The sequence below is a fragment of the Trachinotus anak genome, unplaced genomic scaffold, assembly GCF_046630095.1.
Source record: "Trachinotus anak isolate AG129_WGS33_773 ecotype Australia unplaced genomic scaffold, CSIRO_AGI_Tana_v1 ptg000001l, whole genome shotgun sequence".
NCBI classification, from domain to species: Eukaryota; Metazoa; Chordata; class Actinopteri; order Carangiformes; family Carangidae; genus Trachinotus; species Trachinotus anak.
This window is the reverse complement of record NW_027273852.1, coordinates 15,037,102-15,056,165: the sequence shown is the minus strand read 5'-3', so window position 1 is coordinate 15,056,165 and position 19,064 is coordinate 15,037,102. Positions and strand designations below refer to the sequence as shown.

Sequence of the window (19,064 nt, the reverse complement as noted above, 5' to 3'; positions counted from 1 at the left end):
ATGAACAGCAGCTAACAAAGAAAAAACCGCCAATGACTGAATAACACAAGTAACCCAAATGCAGTAATGTTACCTTGCATTCACCACCAGCTGACGCTAATACTAGCGGTAGCCAGCTAACAATCACCAACCAGCGTACCGAGCTAGTTAGCTAACAACTCACCAGGAATTTGATATGACTTCCCCCTCTATTCACGGGCTACGTCCAGCCTTGAACGATGGTGTCGTCGTATATTACATAAACGTGGCCTATATCGGTGACAGTTTCGCAGGGCACAAACCTGTTACTAGAAAGATCTAATTCCTACGGTTTTCCCCCCTGCTTCTGGGTGTTTTTCCTGCGTCACCGGCGCGGTAACAGCCCCCCTAACTCTGTCTAGTCCGATTTCTAGGGCTTGTCACTTCGGTCCCAGCAGTCACTCACAACTTGAATCAGTTCAACATGGCGGAAGCGCAGTCGGACACAAATGCTGCTCCGAAAAAAAAAACAAGCCAGACGACAGTGTGAACTCCAGCAATCGGCGTTGTCTGTGGGCTAGTTTGCGCCGCAACCGAGTGCGGTTCAGAAAACACAACACCCGCTGAACGGAAAGGGCATAAAACCCCTCTCAATTCCGATAAGCAACTCCGGCTCCAGCAGCAACGTCCGATCCGTAGTTTGGTTAAAACCAGGAGTAAAGAAAGCCGAGCGGCCCGGCGCACCTGAATACATCGCCCCCTATCGTACGGGGTGGTCGTACATAAATAGGTAATGTCACAGAAAGTGAAATTAGTTGATCGCAAATGCAAAAGTGGGCACAAAAGGACATCTCAGCACTTGCCAGGGAAGGTGTGGTTAGAAGAAAATTGATTGGACACACTTAACTGAGCCCCAACAGCCAACTTCATCCCCAATGGCTGAGCAAGGCTACTTGGTTATGGTGATGGTGAATAAACAATTATTTAGCTATTCTTTATTCTTTCATTTTCCTGTGGTCCACATAAAATATGGTTGAGGTTAGGCGGCTAAAAGAATTTGGTTAAAGTTAGGCAAAGACTGTGGTCATGGCAGGATTAAAGGATAGCTTCACATCTTTTCCAGACTGTCCATATCAAAATTGAAGCAGAGTTTGTCCTCCGCTCTTAAAGTGATTTCAGTGCAAGATGGGGGACATTATCCATGCTTACATGAGGCCATCCCAGTCAGTTAAGTACAGTGGATGTTAGAGTCTTTTTGGAACAAAAATCCCCGTTTTTGTTATTGTTCCTTGTTCCTTACAGTTCTAATGGTCAAATTACCAATTGCCACACAGTGAATTTGGGATTTTAAGGGACATTGTCATTTAGGGCACCAGGGCAATTGCCTGCTTTGCTCAGGTAGTAATTCAGCCATGGTTACAGCTAGGGTCACGTGGTGTTTGTTCAGAGAACACATTTCACAGGTTTGTTCCCTATCCAGTAGCTCTTGACCTGACATGCATGTCCTCAGACAAGACACCAAACTCCTATTTGTCCTATCAATGTACAGTGAAATGGCTTTGGCTGAGAGTCAACCAAGTGCTTAGATGATCATCACTCACTTGCTTAGTTGCTCAATAGAGATTCACTATTTATTGAAAATACACTGGTAAACTAGAAAAATAGAAACACTTGTACAGTACAATGCAATCTAATAAAATAATCCTGCAGTAAATACAATACAACTTAAAATGCTTGGTTTTGGTTGATTGGCAGGTGTTAATTTTAGGGTTTTGAGTTAATTATTCTGAGATACAACACCACAAACTAAAGCCTCAAACTTTAGCGAAATCAACACCCTTAGCGTTCACAAATTACAAAAATATTACAAAGGTGGTATTTATCACAGGGCATTTGTACTAATTCTATTGCAATATACATGTATTTCAATTTCTCCAGATACTCTTCTTTATTGCCACTGTGATAAACATGCAGCTGGTAGGAATTAGGGCTTGAAGGGGCACATTTAATTTATAACCAGTTCACTGGGACAATGTTTTAATCTGACTTGTATCTGATTTCAAAACCTGCTTCTTGGAGTCATTTAATATGCTATTATATTGTTTATGCTGAATACTCCCCCACCCTTCAAAGCCCTTCAAAGTTGGTGAGTGCCCATGGGGAAATTATGAGCCCCTTTCATCAGACATAAATCTGTAACATTGCTGGCTTCATGTATGTGCTTAAGTGACATCTTTGGGGCTTGTGCACAATACCTTTAGAAGAATCATTTTACATATCATCATGCAGCATCATGTTTACTAAATGAGGCAAAGGACATCAGAACACGGAAGAGCAGAAACTACGAAACATAGTAGAACTCACTGCATATGTGTGAATATGGGTGTCTCCCATCTTTGTGCAAGGATTGGAGGGAATTCTATGCGGGAAGAGAATGGATTTGCTCACACCTCAAGATATCCTCCTCAGATGAGACAGCAAAAACAAGGCCAATAGGAACTACAGAGTAATCTAGTGAACAAGTCATACCCCCCCTCAGATCACGTATCAGGTTCTTGCTGCTCTGATTGTAGTTTGTCTTGGTCTAAAGTAGGATTTCCCACACTAACATTATTCTCAAAACCTGTTTCACAAAGGGGTCTTATACTGTTAGGGGCTTAGCTGCCTGTATGTGGGTAGATGTAGTCAACAGAGATATAGTGGAGAGAAACCCTGAAGTTATCTCTTTAGACAACTTTACACATTAGAGCTAATGGGTTTTAATGGGTACTACTTAATTGTGTTGTTTGTTTTAAATATAGGTTGTAGCCTACCAAATAGTGCCTCTGTTAAGGCGTTGTAATGATTTGTGATTAGTTTTGTTATAGGCTGTTTTATCATTGATTAATGGGTAGTGGAATATAACCAAGTACATTTAATCAAGTACTGTACTTAAATACAAGTTTGAGATATCTGTACTTTACTCGAGTATTTACATTCAATAACACTTTCAACTTCTATTGGATTACATTTCAGAGGGAAATACTGCACTTTTTACTGCCCTTTATTTATCTGACAGCTTTAGTTACAAGATACTTTATGAAATTAACATTTTACATACAGAGAACTTTTAAAACATAATGCACTGTAAAATATTTAACTACCCAACAGTATGTTAAGTTGGACATCTAACAATTGGTCAGTTAATATGTCAGTTGATTAGTCAATTATAAAACAATGAATCATTGATTGTTTTGATTTTTCATGCAAAAACACCAAACATTTCTTGATTTTAGCTTCTTAAATGTGATGACATGCTGCTTTTTTTCATATTAAATCACAGTAAACTGAATTATTTTGAGGTTTGAACATTGGTCGAACAATAAAGACATTTGAATGGCTCCAGGTAATTGTGATTGGATTGATCAAGAAAGTAATCGGCGAATTGATCCATAATGAATTAGTTACACTGCTCTAGCCTATATGGCATTTAATAAGATAAACCATATAGGTTACTACACCGTATATCATTAAATTATTGAATATATCATTAGATAGGGCCATTTCTCTGCATCGAGTAATACTTCAAGAGCATTTCCCTACTTTTCTTACTCATTTTTGAAGCAGGACTTTTACTTAATACGTAATTAAGTATTTTACAGGGTGGTATTAAAACTCTTACTTAACTAAATTATCTGAATTATCTGAATACTTCCTCCATAACTGCAGTTAACATGTTCTGCCATCCGTTACCAGGGCAACAGATAACTGAGTACGTTAATCAGCTAATGGCAAACATGATACAGGCTATCAAACTAAGCCTGTAAACACGCATCATTACACACTTGTCTGGCACCATAAACCTGACATTAATCAAATGGTTTGGTCCACAGTTACCCCCTTCGGCCTGATGCAAAACACAGTAGTAAGGGAGTGAGTGAGTCTCGCTCCTCAAGGCTCCAGTGTGGGTTTTCTTTCCCACCGGATCTATGGTAATCATTCCCGACAGCAAAGATGGCGGCTGAGCGGCATTGAGTCTTCTCCGTAATGAGTAACCAGATTTGGTGTATTTGTTGAGTTTTCAAGTGTACAAGGAAACGAAGTCCATGCCGAGAAACTCGTTTCGTGGAAGAAATGTTGTAAGACTACGAAGAAAATATTTTTCGCAAGGAGTTAGCTACTATAGCTCGATAGTTTAACGTTGTAGCGCTGGGTGTGCGTCGCCGTTGCTAACTGGTCTGAATCGTCATTGTAAAATGGCTCCGGTGCAGATTGGGTCAGATGGGCAGCTCGTCCCACTCGGAGGTCCTGTAGTCTCGGGTCCACAGCCACCGCCACCTGGGGCCCCGGCCACGCACGGTATCCGACTCAGCCTGTTAATTGAGTTTCTTCTCCAGAGGACCTACCATGAAATTACCCTACTGGCGGAACTGTAAGTAACAGACAAGCGTTGTAGGCCTCAAAGCTAACTAGGATAACTGGCGGGCTAATCAGCTAATGTTAGTAAACTAGGAGGGTGCTCCTCATCCAGACACTAAAACATACACTAACGGGGTCATCAAAAGCGCACATTTGGGACTAATCGAGAAACTAGGGGATGTCTTTCACATGGATGATGATTGCTAGATAGATAGCACAGATGACTAGTGTGATGAGGGGGCGTACCGGTAAACAACACATTACAGCTCATAAAGTTAGAGGTAACTGATGGTTATTTATTCAAAATAAGTGTTGGTGTGGGGCGATAGATCTGTGGGACACCAGGTTGCAGACAGACCACTTACAGCTGCTGTCCCAAAGCTGTATTTTCCTCTCTGAGTTGCAAACTGAAAAGATGAACAGTTTCATTTGCTGTGATAAAAGCAGACTCATGTCATGGATGCACACGTTTTGAGTATACCAATATAATATTAATGTATTAATAATATTGTCTCTCACGAGTATTCACCCCTCCCCTTTTTGTTAGCTTTATTATATTACTTTTAAATTATAGGAACTCCTAATATTTAAGAAAACCACTTTGTATTTTGATTGACATTTCCTTTTTCTGTCATGGGGATGGATGGGAAATTGATTGGAAAAGTTGCTAGTTGTTAGGAGGCCACATGGGAAAGGTGGTTAGTACGGAGATACCTGATTTACAATGTTGATGTTCATGCCATATATATACCAAATAAAAACTGAAAAAATGTTTTATGTGTTAATGTTTTGTTTTTGTTTTTTTTCCAGACTTCCCCGAAAAACAGACATGGAGAGGTATGTGTCTTCAAATTTCATTAAGAAAGCCCATATATCTTCACTACCTTAGCCACTCATTCAGATAAGCTGTTGTTTATTTCATTTTTTAACTTTTATCGTGTGTTCCCTTTTCAGAAAAATTGAGATCGTCCAGTTTGCCAGTCGAACCAGGCAGCTGTTTGTACGTCTGCTAGCCCTGGTGAAGTGGGCAAGCAATGCAGGGAAAGTTGAGAAGTGTGCGGTATGTTGTGTTGTTTATTTACCTTTTATGTAGCCAGGAAGACTATTGACATACATAACTTTTAGAGGAGACACATCATTAATTGACAACAATCACTAAGGTAAAGAGGAAGTTTGCCAACGGTGGCTTTAAAAATGAATATGTACATATGAATCTTTCTTTGTATTTTTAAGGAGTGTTGTGTGTAATTTGACTGCCCTGATCACTGCAAATTGCCTTATGTCAACCAGAACACAAAATCAACTTACTCTTACCTTTCTCCATGGTAACAGATGATATCCAGTTTCTTGGATCAGCAGACCATCTTATTTGTGGATACAGCTGATAGGCTGGCATCACTGGCCAGAGATGCACTGGTTCATGCCCGTTTGCCCAGCTTTGCCATCCCCTTCGCCATCGATGTGCTCACCACAGGGTCATACCCACGCTTGCCCACATGCATAAGAGTAAGTTTGTTAAAGTTCTTTTGCTACCTGCTGAGACTGTTAGATGAAAAGGTGTTGGGATATGAGTAATGTGACCTATAATGTGATATTTCTCTTGTGTATTTTGGATACGTCAGCACAGTTTTTATGTCTGTTTCCATTTGTATAGGATAAGATCATTCCCCCAGACCCCATTACTAAGGCTGAGAAGCACACCACCCTGAACCAGCTTAATCAGATTCTCCGACACCGCCTTGTCACCACAGATTTACCACCCCAGCTAGCAAACCTCACAGTTGGTAAGCAGCTTGTATGAACCATCAATGGTACATTTTAACTTCTAAGTATTCTTATAGCTTCATTTGCAGTTTATTTTCAGCTCTCTTGAAAAGGAGAATATTTTGTGTGAATGTTTGCTTGTGTGCATATTTGTGTTAGCTAATGGGCGTGTAAAGTTTCGTGTGGAAGGGGAGTTTGAGGCTACTTTGACTGTGATGGGAGATGACCCTGATATTCCCTGGAGGCTGCTTAAGCTGGAGATTCTGGTGGAGGACAAAGAAACGGGAGGTAAGGCATGCACTCATCCACCTCGTCTGCATACCACAGTGGGCACCATTGACAAATTGATTGACAATATACTTCATTGCTAATGTTTTTGCTTTTCTCTTTCACTCTCAACTGGTCTGTCTGTCTGTCTGTCACACCATTCCCACGCTCCATCTATTCCCCCTCCATATTGACAGATGGCCGAGCCTTGGTTCACAGTTTGCAAGTGAACTTCATCCATGAGTTGGTCCAGGCACGTCTTTGTGCAGATGAAAAACCTTTGCAGGACATGTACAACTGCTTGCGTATCCTTTCTTTGTCTGTGTTTGTCTATCTGCACACATACACAGGCATTTTGTGTATGTCCTGCCTGCAACCACTTGGCTTTTGTCCCAGTCAGCTTTGAACTACTGCAGTAGGGCGGGAATGTATGTTGGAGCATATAGAGTATTGACTTGTCAAGTAGACGAGTCCAGCATTCCAATGAGAAACACAGCTGCAGAATTGCATCTTTCTTAACCCCCCCTTTTTTTCATTAATTCTCAAACAACACAACTGCTGTTTGTTAAGGGCAGCACCGTTTCCACTACAACCTGTCACCCAGCCAGGTCATGTGAGGTGTAGTTAATTCATTGTGGAGATGTGTGTTTCGACACCTGTTGATACTATACTTAGAAACTGATGTTTTTTGTGTCTTTGCTTTTGGAAAGTTTCAACAAAGTTACATTTTCTTCAAAGTACAAGTAACCCATTGTGTCAGCATCAAAATCACCTGACATTTGTAAGATGATGATAACTTTGCGATGGTAAAATGTAGAGAGAGACAACAGCTTGTTAGCATTCATGCTAACATCAAAGACCCTAATTAAGCATGCAAGTGGAGCACAACCATGCTAATCACAATGCTAATCAGTACATCTCTGTTCTGCCTTTCCCCCACCAACGCTAGCAGTGCAGCTTAATGTGTCAAAGAGCAGTCTGTGTGGGGCACAAATACCCCTTTTACCAACAAAGTGTATGTGTTTTGAGGGTATGTGTGTGAGTGTGTTTTGAATGTTAATGGAAAGATGTGTAGAATACTTTATCTCTGTTCACCTGGACTTGGGGTCTTCCCACACTGTTTTCTTTAACCGCATTGTTTCCAGACTCCTTCTGTCTGTCACTGCAGCTAGAGGTGCTTCACTCTCAGACCCTGATGCTGATCAGAGAGCGCTGGGGAGACCTGGTGCAGGAGGAGAGATATGTGCCTGCAAAATACCTCACACTCACTGTCTGGAAGTAAGGCTCGTCCACACAGATACCTTTTCATTTTATAACAGTATTTTAAAAGGAAAACAATCTCCGCCCAGTCAATGTTTTAGTTCTGTATCAGGAATAATCTCTGTCCATGCTAACACACCTGAAGACACAAATGACATGACCATTCACTTACACTGGGCATGCACCTGCCAGTGTAAACAGGAAGGAGGTTGTCTACTCTGCAGTTGGTTGCAGAGTAGTTAGTTGCAGAAAATTACAGTTAGTTGCAGAAAATACTACAAACAAGGAACAGCAAAGGCAGTTGTAGCGTTAAAATACAGAATTTCACTGCACAACAGCTGCTAGCAAAGACAACAAGGTCAGCAACACTCCACTGCTGGTAGTTGTGACTGATAAGACCCAATCATAGAGCAAACATGGGTGTCTGCTTCACTGTTTCCAAAAGTCTCCCCTTTCTGCCCACCCACACTACAACACAACCCCAGAGTTTTCAAACTGAAACAGGCCAGTGGTGTTTCCAAAAGTCACATTTTTAGGGTCTCGAAAGGGGCTGGATGTAGCCTAAGACTTTAAATTGCAGTCACATTAATAGACATGTACATGCATACTTGCCTTTTAAATACCAGTGGGTTCAATTTTACCGTGTTTAAAGAACATGCCAAATGCATTCATACAATTACTACTACTATTACACATACGGACCCATTGTCTTTTCCCTGTCTCCCTTTCATTTTTTTTCTCCAGCCAACAGGTTTTGGGTAGAAAAACAGGTACAGCATCGGTACATAAAGTCACTATCAAGATTGACGAGTCAGATGGATCTAAGCCATTGCAAATATCTCATGAACCTCCCCTCCCTGCCTGTGACTCCAAATTAATGGAGAGAGCTATGAAGGTAAAGCAGACTTTAATGTTCTCATTGTAATATAAAGTACAGATCAGTGTGGTACAAACATCTTACAATTAAAGAACATTTGTTTTCTGTCACTCATTCTCTAGATTGACCATCTGTCAGTGGAAAAACTTTTGATTGACAGTGTACATGCACGGTCCCATCAAAAGCTACAGGAACTGAAGGCCATTCTAAAGGCCAGCAATCCCACTGACAACTGTACGTATTTACTTTCTCATCATTACAACCAGTTAAGATACTGGATATAGATATGTTGTTGCTTTCAGTGAAACAGTGGCAAAACTTGAAAAAAGAGACATTGTTTAAGATGCAGAAGACATAATTTTAACCTCAAAACATGTAATGGTAGGATATTTATGATCTTAAATTCTGACTTAAAAAAATTGTCAGGTGCCAACGGAAACATCGAAATAGGTCTTGACTGCTGTAATCATTTCTCCTGTTCATGCTGGACATCCCTCTCTGATGGGGGACAAAATTCAAAGTGCTTGTTCTGTATGAAAATGTATACACAAGTTTGTCTGGAGTTGGTGATCTGAGTTAGCCAGGCCAAGTAATTATCTTCCAATATAATAGTTCAAAATTTCCTCTTGATTTTAATATTCATACACCGCAGCTCAGTATGGAAACAGTGTCTGGGGAAACCTAAAAAGGGAATTTCGCATTAAAAACATTTAAAGATTGGAAGACGCTCACTTGATGCTGGTAATGCAGACTGCTGAAGCTTTATACAGAAAGAGGGTTATGGATTTTCTTCCCATTAATTACTGTGAAATCACTTTAGGAATGGAATCTTTTAATAACCAGTATAAATAGCAGACATGATTACAGCAAGTGAAAACTGTTTGTGTTCATGTGGACATGAGTGTTCTTTTTGAGATTTGAAAAACTGTGAACTTATCTTTAAATGATGATGAACTGCATGTTCAAAATTCCCATAAGCTCATAGAGATGTGCTCTCTATGCTTCAACCATCCTCCTTTAATTAATGTACTGAAACTCTGGATGTGAGTCATCTGCTGTATTGAAAAGAGATACTTGTGCGTGTTTGTTTATTTCAGCATTCATCGAGACTGCTTTACCCACACTTGTTATTCCAATACTCGAGCCCTGTGGTCGTTCAGAGTGCTTACACATTTTTGTAGACCTACACTCTGGCATGTTCCAGCCCATGCTGTATGGATTAGGTGAGTAGGAGCAACTATTTTTTATTTTCATGTTTGTTTTATGTTTGTCCATTGGGTTGTTCCAGGCTGTTCAGGTTGTGTTTATGTAGGTTTTGGGATAGGTTTTATAGGTTATAGGAATAGGTTTTTGAGCACTTTGGCTGGTAATTCGGCAAGGATGATTTAAAGTCATACTTTGTTTCTCTGTGATTCTACTAGTGTTTTGAATGCTCATCTCTGTGAACATAAAACCCTGGTGTGTTCTCTCTAAAGATCAGTCCATGCTGGATGACATTGAAAAGACAATCAACGATGATATGAAGCGCATCATATCTTGGTTGCAACAACTGAAGTAAGTCCACCTCCACTTAGAGTAATTACCAACATAGAATATATATTCATAGCCAACAGTAAAAAGTATATATGTATTTTTAGACAGTAGTGATGGGGAGCTAATAGTCAGCAGTTGGAAAATTGACTAATTGCAGTCAGTAGAAGTAGCTGTCAGTAGCAACACTTGGCTAAGCAGCTAGTGAGTTGCCAGGGCTGTCAGAGTCCTGCACTAGTAAACAGTGTGAATTCTGTGAGTATGAGTATAAGCTATGAACCCTGGACAAATTAGCTTTCATTAAGAGGCTGACTCTTTCTCTCTTGCTCTTGGGTCAGGTTCTGGTTGGGGGAGCAGCGCAGTCGACAGTCTGTCAAGCACCTTCCCACTGTGTGCACTGACATCCTACACCTCTCCAACTCAGCCTCTCACCCTGTTGGCAACTTGTCCAAACACAAACTCTTCATTAAGCTCACACGCCTTCCGCAGTACTACATTGTGAGTTTCTTAACTGATATATTCCTGAAATGAGCTAAACTAAAAAGAAAATTCCACTGCAAAATAAAAAGAGTTATAATTTGCTTTCATGATAATATTAACCTCTCCTCATTCTCCACCTTGTGTTTTTTCGCCTCCTCTCTTTCCTACTTCTCATCTCTTCATTGTAGGTGGTGGAAATGCTTGAAGTGCCTAGTAGCCCCACAGCCTTGCAGTACAAGTACTCCTTCCTGTCTGTATCTCAGTTGGAAGGAGAGGATGGACCCATGTGTGCGCAACTTCTGCAGCATTTCAAGCCCAACCTAGAACACCTTGTCCAGGACACCACAACGGGGAGAGGGGCCCGACCTGGGACTAAGAGAAAGGTATTAAGTGCTAGAGTAGTCAAAAAAAACAATATTTCAACAGACACAGATAATGTTTTTTTTGATGGGTTTTTAATGGATGTATTGCTGCCCTAGAAGTTAGAACTGGATAGTTTTGACCAGCTAGGGAAATGTGGGCGGAAAAAGTAAATGACAATTGCTATGCCCACCCTCCAAAGCTATCCACAAGCACATCTAACAAACACGTTATGGTGTACCTGGGTTAATGTTTCTGCAAAATATTACAAAATACTTGAGTTCTGGTGTAGCCTTGGCAGGTGTGCGTAAGCTGCAACATAACTGCCTATGGTGCAAGTATAAATTCAGCTTTTGTTTGAAAAAAAATATTTATATTATTTAAATATTGGCCTAGCTGGATAAATAAAGCCAAATAAATGTTCTTTTAATATGCAGTTGTCCCTCTTGCTCTGTAGATATGTGGAGACCAGGGGGACCCAGAGCCAAAGAAGCCCAAGCGGTCTGGGGAAATGTGTGCCTTCAACAAAGAGCTGGCTCACCTGGTAGCGATGTGTGACACCAACATGCCTTTCATTGGGCTCAGAACAGAGGTAAGTCACAGCGCTCAGACTGTTTGAATCGTTTGTGCCAGACATACACGATTTATCCCGATGTAAAAACATCCAGCATGGCAATCCCAGTCTTGTGTTTCGTGGCTAAATCTCTACATCTGTGTCTGCCTGTCTTTGAGTAGCTGTCTAACATGGAGATTCCAAACCAGGGTGTCCAAGTGGAGGGAGATGGCAGCAGTCATGCAATACGTCTACTGAAGTAATAAATACAGTCACCAGCCCACATGCATGCATTTATGAACAGACAATGGCATCAGTATGACAAACTTGGTCAAAACCATTGTGACTATACAGAATATTGGTTTTATTCTGCAGGATTCCTCCCTGTAAAGGAGTCGGAGAGGAGACGAGAAGAGCTTTAGAGCGGTCCCTTCTAGACTGCACCTTCCGACTGCAGGGCAGAAACAACAGAACCTGGGTGGCTGAACTGATGCTGGCTAACTGTCCTCTCAACAGCACACACAGCAAGGAGCAAGGTACACACCACATACAATGTTTTCACTTCATTACTAAATTTGTTCTTTCATGAACCCAAATTATTATTGAGACAGAAAATGTGTTGTCCAAAAACTGGCAGCAGCAATACTTAATTACAAAGAACCCAATACAGATTATAAAATATATATTTAAAAAAACAATCACCAATAGTAAAAGATCAGACTCTAAAAACCAACTGTTACAACCCAAGAGCACTCTAAGCTAGCAAACCTAATCAACTGCATAGACTTTATTTTTCTAGATGAGCCATTGGTCAGAGATTGTCTTGCATATGGTCTAATGGACATCTGCCCCCTCTGAATGAATCCATCTGTTCTCTCTATTAGCGTCCACGCGGCACGTGTATCTGACCTATGAAAACCCGCTGTCAGAACCAGTGGGTGGACGGAAGGTTGTAGAGATGTTCCTTAATGACTGGAACGCCATCAGTCAACTCTACCAGTGCGTTCTCAACTTTGCACGGGCATTACCAGGTATGTGCACACTTGTCTGAAAAGCAAAGATTGCATGTACATGTAAATCAACGACTGTTATGCTCTTGGATCAGTCAGTTCACCTGAAAACATTCAAATCAATTGAGGTTAAAATGGAAAATAACAGTTGTCACATCACATTTAAAAATTCAGTGTAATCTCTTCCACTATTCCAGTAAATTAATTCATAGCAAAAGAAACACACCCATCTAATGCAGCTGCGTGTTGCGACTGTTTCCCTCTAGAGATGCCATCTTACCTAAGCCTGTTTTCAGAGGTGCGGCTGTATAACTACCGTAAGCTGGTGCTGTGCTACGGCACCACCAAAGGCAGCTCTGTCACCATCCAGTGGAACTCCAGCAGCCAACGTTTCCACCTTGCCCTGGGGACTGTGGGACCTAACTCTGGCTGCTCCAACTGCCACAACATCATCCTCCACCAGCTACAGGAGATGTTCAACAAGAGCCCCAATGTGATGCAGCTGCTGCAGGTACACAATAGCACACTCATGAAAATACAGTGACAACACGCATGTGTGCTCTTGTTAGATCTGGATTAATTAATAATTTTAAGTTTCACATTTTTCCTTAAATTTTCTTTTATTCTGTTTTGTAATGTTTAAAGAATACTTTCACTTTTGTGTCTAATCACACACTATCTGTTTTTACTGTGGTGTTCCTATGTAATTTTCTGACCATGTTTCTATTTATTGTCTTCCTCAGGTGCTTTCTGACACACAGGCCCCTCTGAATGCAATCAACAAGTTACCCACAGTGCCCATGTTGGGCCTGACCCAGCGCACCAACACTGCCTATCAGTGCTTCTCCATCTTACCCCAGTCACCCACACACATCCGCCTGGCGTTCCGCAACATGTACTGCATCGACATCTACTGCCGCAGCCGCGGAGTGGTAGCCATCAGGGATGGAGCCTACAGTCTCTTCGACAACACTAAGATTGTAGAGGGCTTCTACCCTGCTCCAGGACTCAAGGTATGCCAGGGTCAGAGATATAGTTGTGGTGTTAAGTAACAGACTGAGAGTGTGAAAACTATTGGAGTTAAAAAAAAAAAAAACAACAACAAAAAACAGTTTGACATTTTGCAAAACACTCTCATTTGCTTACTTTGCTAAGAGTTAGACAAGAAGATTAATACCACTCTCATGTCTGAACAATAAATCTGAAGCTTTTGCCAGCAGCCAGTTAGTGTGGCATGGTGTAGTGGCCCTGTCTCTGTCCAAAATTAAAACAGAAAAGTCTACCAGCACTTCTTAAGTCAGTCCTCTGGAGTCTTGTCATCACAGTGAGTTTGCTAGTTTATTACCAGAAACTCCAGGAAGTTGTCCCTGACTGAGTAAAAGCCTGACAAAAATCCCCCATAAAACCACACATTTAACACTTTCTGTTTGGATTGGCTGTTGTATATTCAGCTTTGAAGGTGCAGAGGAGGCAGATTTTGTCAGCCAGGCTTGCTATTTCCCCCTTTATGCTAAGATAAGCTAACTGCATATTTCCCTTGTCATCACTTCAGTGTGTCTTAAATTCTGTGTGTTGAGGTCCAGAAGCATCTCTTTCTAATCAGCACAGCTGAAGAATACTGCTGGATTCCAACAGTATATGTATTGCAGATTGGAGCAGCAATTAATCTAATATTAATTTTGGATTCCCACAATTACATGAACATGATTGACGTTACTGACGTTTAAATTATGTGCTCCACTCATAGAAAACTCTGCAGTATATCAAATCAAGCACCTCCTAAACTATCAGCCCACCACCAGGGCACAGTCAAGATGTTTTGGCTTCACTTTTAAGGGGCTGTCATGCAGCTGTGTGCACACTCTGCAGCAGCACAAAGTGGAAGAGTAACAACAGAAAGCACATGGGCAAAATGAAAATCAGATGTCTGGAGCAGAAGGCAAAGAGCAAGTCTTGAAACGGATCAACATCCATTATTTTGAAGTATTTTGGATTTAGGGCAATTGATGTTCAGCAAGAACAGATTATATGCAAAGAGGGCAGGAGCCTGGCGCTACAAAGCAACACAACCTGTTAACAACCTGAAAAAACACCACATGATCACGATCTCCGTAACAATCCAAATCACTGTGATTATCATTTTGGCTATAATTGTGCCACCCTAATGCAGATAAATAGTTTGATATTTAACAACTGAAACGTTCTTGGTCCAGATTTTTTAAATCACCTGCTGTCCCTCCACTCTTTTAGACATTCCTGAACATGTTTGTAGACAGCAATCAGGACGCTCGCAGACGCTCCGTCAACGAAGACGATAACCCACCCTCACCGGTGGGTGTTGACGTGATGGACAGTCTGATGAACCAGCTGCAAGCTCCACAACAGCCACAGACAATGAGAGGGGGTGCAGGAGGTGTATATCCTCCTCTCACTTCACCACCACCAAATTATCATGCTAATGTAACTCCACCATCCATGATGCCCACCCAGTCACCAGGTAATGGCAAAAATTGTACTTGGTGTGTGTGTGTGTGTGTGTGTGTGTGTGTGTGTGTGTGTGTGTGTGTGTGTGTGTGTGTGTGTGTGTGTGAGAGAGAGAGAGAGAGAGCGAGTGAGCGGGTGTGAGTAATATCTTGCGTTGTTTGTGTCATCTGAGCTTGTCAAGCTGCCATAGAGCATTATGACCAACAAACCATTGTTTTGGAATATATCACATTACTGTCACCAACCGTCCTGCTGACTTGTGCAGTTGCTGCAAGAGCAAATTGTGTGCATGTCAGAGAGAATGAGGAAGAGCAACCATGTGTGCCCATTTTAATTTTGTGAAACCATGGGATCAGTTGTGTTGTTCATGCAACATGCACACGCTGCACAGCTAAGAGGGAACAAAGCATGCATTTAGCCCTGCTCCTTCCATTCCTCGCCATCTCAGCCCACCAGCCAGAGACTACAGCCCTTCCGCCCAGCTTTAGCGTGTGTGTGTGTGTTTGTTTGTGTTTTTGTGTGTGTGTTTGTGTGTGTGAGAGTGAGAGAGAGAGTGAGGAGACCTTGTCAACCTCTGAGTCTGACGAGCCCTTTGGTGTGTGTATGTGTGTGTATGCAGGGAACATCCATGCCTCTGGCTCCCCTAGTGGGGCTCTGAGGGCACCCTCTCCTTTTGGGCCCACCCCGTCTCCATCCTCTCTGGGCATAGCCATGGGGCAGACCAGCTTTGCCAGTCCCCACGGTAAGCAGGAGGGTGGCAGTGAATGCCGGCCTGGTGGTAATTCTGGTCTGCTGGGCAAGGGCTGGAACGGGCTGAACTAGACACTTGTAGGCTGCAGACATGAGCAAGCGTATGACAAATAGCCTGTACAGTGTGGGCACACAGTGGTGTATTATTCTGACTGTGTTTGTTGTTGTATGTCAAGTGTTGCTGTGGCTGATGGCCTTCTCTGCTTTAACTTAGGTGCTCTGGACCCCAGCTCTCCATATGCCATTGTGTCTCCCAGCCATAGGGTCCAGTGGCCAGGCTCACCCCAGGTCTCAGGGCCTTCTCCTGGGGCAAGAATTCATGGCATGTCTCCTGGTAACCCGTCGCTGCACTCACCTATCCCTGATCCTCATTCTCCACGTGCTGGGACCAGTAAGTTCTGCTTTCTTAGCGTTGCCTCATATTATAAAAGGAAGAAGCTTTTTTTTCATATCTTGTTCATGTAACCAGTGCAATTGCCATGCAAACATCATGCCTTCACATTATGTGTATCTCTGTCTTTGTTTTAGGTTCACAAGTCATGCCTACCAGTATGCCTCCACCCCGAAAGCTACCTCAGCGCCCCTGGGCTGCCTCCATTCCTACCATCCTCACCCACAATGCCTTGCATGTGCTTCTGCTACCCTCACCCACCCCCTGCCTGGTGCCAGGCCTGGCAGGAAGCTACCTCTGCTCGCCGCTGGAGCGCTTTCTGGGTTCTGTTATTATGAGACGGCACCTGCAGAGGATCATTCAGCAGGAACCCAACGTGAGTGTTGCATGGATCATGCTGACTGGGACGTTGGATGATTCCTTTTTGTGTTTTTGGTTGTTTTTTCTCCTTAAATTTTATCTGTTCTCCACTTCATTTACTTCCCCTACTCTGTCAACTTTCTTCCAGTTGTCCATTGTGAACTCTAATGAGCCTGGGGTGATCATGTTCAAGACGGACGTGCTCAAGTGCCGGGTTGCTCTCAACCCAAAGAACTACCAGACGCTGCAGCTCAAAGTCACTCCAGAAAACACAGGTCCCTGGTCCCCAGATGAGCTTCAGGTGCTGGAGAAGTTCTTTGAGACACGGGTATGTAAAGACAGCATGTGCTTAAAGGTCCAATTCATAAATTACTCACGCGTACTTGAATAATATGGAAAACTTTTTCTCAACTGATCGTAATTAAAGTCATAGTGTTAGTTCTTCTATTAAAATTCCTGTCTAACAGTCTTGCATTTACATGATTTTTATTGCAATACCAACCACTGTTTTAAACATTTGTATCATGGACAGCGGCTTTAAGGCCCCTCACATAGGAACACATGCCTACATGCAGTGCTGCCATTTCATTCCTCTCCTGGTGTCATCTTTTTAGGTTGCTGGTCCTCCCTTCAAATACAACACTCTGAATGCCTTCACAAAGCTGCTGGGGGCACCCACTAACATCCTAAGAGACTGCGTGCGCATCATGAAGCTCGAACTGGTGGGTAGCTGGTTTGTTTGTGTTTTGTCACATTTGTTCAGGTATTTAATTATCATTGCATGTGAGCCTTGGCAGTTTATGTGGTTGATTAAGTACTTTGTATTATCTTTTAAAATATTGAAAATATACTTTTCCACAAAATGTAGAACATAACAAAATTGTCTGGCAGCATCTTAATGCTCTTACCTGCTTAGAAAATTCAAGAAACACATGAATATGCCAACACTGCAACAAGATACAAAGCAAGTAGGTCATACAGCCAGATGAACCTGTTTAGTGCATCTGTGAGCTGCAGTACAGTATGCGAGAACATGGCCACACTGCACGTACTGTATTGTGGGAGTGTATGTGAACGTATTGCAGTTTGAACATCCTTCTTACCTCTTGATGCATTTCCTCACCTTATGTAAAGCACTTTGAATAGCCTCTGTTTAAAAAGTGTAAATAAACTTGCCTTGTCTCTCTCTGCAGTTCCCTGACCAGGCTGCACAGCTGAAGTGGAATGTCCAGTTCTGTCTCACCATCCCTCCCAGTGCTCCTCCCATCGCCCCCCCTGGGACCATCGCTGTGGTGCTCAAGTCCAAGATGCTCTTCTTTGTAAGTCACAGCCTACTCATAATTATCTTTTCCATACACTGTACACGTTGAGCTTGGTTTGAAGCACATTAAAAACCGTTATCCTGTGTATGTGGTCTGTTTTGGCTCACAGTTGCAGCTGACCCAGCGTATCCCAGTGCCGCAGGAGCCAGTGAGCATTATTGTACCCATTGTGTACGACATGGCCACAGGCCTCACTCAGCAAGCTGATATCCCCCGACAGCACAGCTCCTCTGGGGCCGCAGCACTCATGGTCTCTAATATCCTCAAGAGGTTCAATGAGCTGCACCCGCCAAGACAGGGTAAGAGACATCACTCCCAGCTAATAATCACTGAATACTTACAGTTTTGTGATCTAGAGTTGTGGGAAAATGTCTTTGCTAATACTTTCTATTCTGTTTTTTCCTCCCAGGAGAGTGTACGATATTTAATTCTGTTCACGAGCTGATGGCCAACCTCACTCTACCCCCTGGTACTCGTCAGTAGAAACAACAAATTCAGAAAGAGTACTGGAACTCAACTGGAGTCCTTTTGAAACTGAGGATATGTCCATCCCTGAGCTAAGAAGAAACAGGAGTGTAACAGTCGTGGTCCCAAGATATCAACATCCAGCATGTGTCCTCTCTGCTTCAGCCACTGGACTTTTGACCTGATGTATAATCACTGTTATGAAAGGGAGTAAAATATGTACAGTTGTGGACCACAGTCTTTATTCTTGATAGAAGCTTACAAACAAGATTTACTAGTAAGGTTGATCTTCGACAAGGGGGGCATTTGATGCAAAAGGATATAAATGTTTTTTTCCTCCAGGTGCACTTGTAAACTAGATTATCTATTGAAATTATGGTTATTTACGAAAATAATGTACATTGATGTATATTTGAGTGTTGAAAAGAATCAGGTGAGTTAGAATTTTGCTAGAGCCTTTGTCTTCAGTTTTTTTTTCTTTTTACAACGCCATACTGATATTATTGTAGTATCAGGAGATATATTCCTTAGCACACTATTTAAATGTCTTCTTGCCTTTACGCTGTCAAGACCTCTGAATTTTTATTTCAAACTTTCACTTTGGATACTGTAAAACTGTGACAAACTTTATAAGCCAGTTGTATTTTACTAAGACGCATTTTGAGTCTTGATTGAAAGATTTGACAGATCTTGTCTGACTTTGCTATTTAATAAACCAAGCCCACAGTTGGTTTGTGCTTTGAGGATCCTCCACTGGCAGTGCTAAAACAATCAGCTCATTTACTCAAGTAAACGTGATAATATTACACTATGAAAATATACTTAAAACAAGTGA

General features: G+C 42.0%; 2 protein-coding genes across 13 annotated transcripts in view; one reads left to right on the top strand and one right to left on the bottom strand.

Annotated features, from left to right (window-relative positions):
* Positions 1–679, bottom strand: part of usp9 (ubiquitin specific peptidase 9) — a 40,635-nt gene extending 39,956 nt beyond the window's left edge. For 7 of the 9 annotated variants that reach the window (XM_071479735.1, XM_071479751.1, XM_071479749.1 and 4 more), the window contains exon 1: positions 164–679. The gene's annotated coding sequence lies outside the window, so the exon portion shown is untranslated. Of the gene's footprint in view, positions 1–73; positions 133–163 lie in introns of those variants that run through there. The other 2 variants (XM_071479741.1, XM_071479744.1) reach the window with 2 other exon arrangements.
* Positions 680–3,724: 3,045 nt separating this feature from the next.
* On the top strand, positions 3,725–18,958 carry med14 (mediator complex subunit 14). Of its 4 annotated transcripts, none has more exons than XM_071479783.1 (29): positions 3,725–4,369; positions 5,167–5,193; positions 5,311–5,416; positions 5,689–5,862; positions 6,011–6,140; positions 6,280–6,408; positions 6,585–6,692; positions 7,533–7,665; positions 8,392–8,542; positions 8,647–8,758; positions 9,622–9,747; positions 10,000–10,078; positions 10,393–10,552; positions 10,723–10,917; positions 11,352–11,486; positions 11,630–11,706; positions 11,823–11,983; positions 12,332–12,478; positions 12,754–12,968; positions 13,201–13,470; positions 14,708–14,954; positions 15,561–15,683; positions 15,906–16,082; positions 16,220–16,458; positions 16,591–16,770; positions 17,057–17,164; positions 17,636–17,761; positions 17,874–18,063; positions 18,174–18,958. In XM_071479783.1, exons 1-29 carry the CDS (start codon positions 4,194–4,196, stop codon positions 18,245–18,247), a joined length of 4,275 nt encoding a protein of 1,424 aa, XP_071335884.1. In that variant the 5' UTR covers positions 3,725–4,193; the 3' UTR covers positions 18,248–18,958. The 4 variants fall into 4 exon arrangements, with proteins under 4 accessions (XP_071335884.1, XP_071335874.1, XP_071335899.1 ...); XM_071479773.1 differs by having other exon boundaries at positions 3,798–4,369; positions 12,724–12,968; XM_071479798.1 differs by lacking the exon at positions 15,561–15,683 and having other exon boundaries at positions 3,805–4,369.
* The last annotated feature ends 106 nt before the right edge of the window (positions 18,959–19,064 follow it).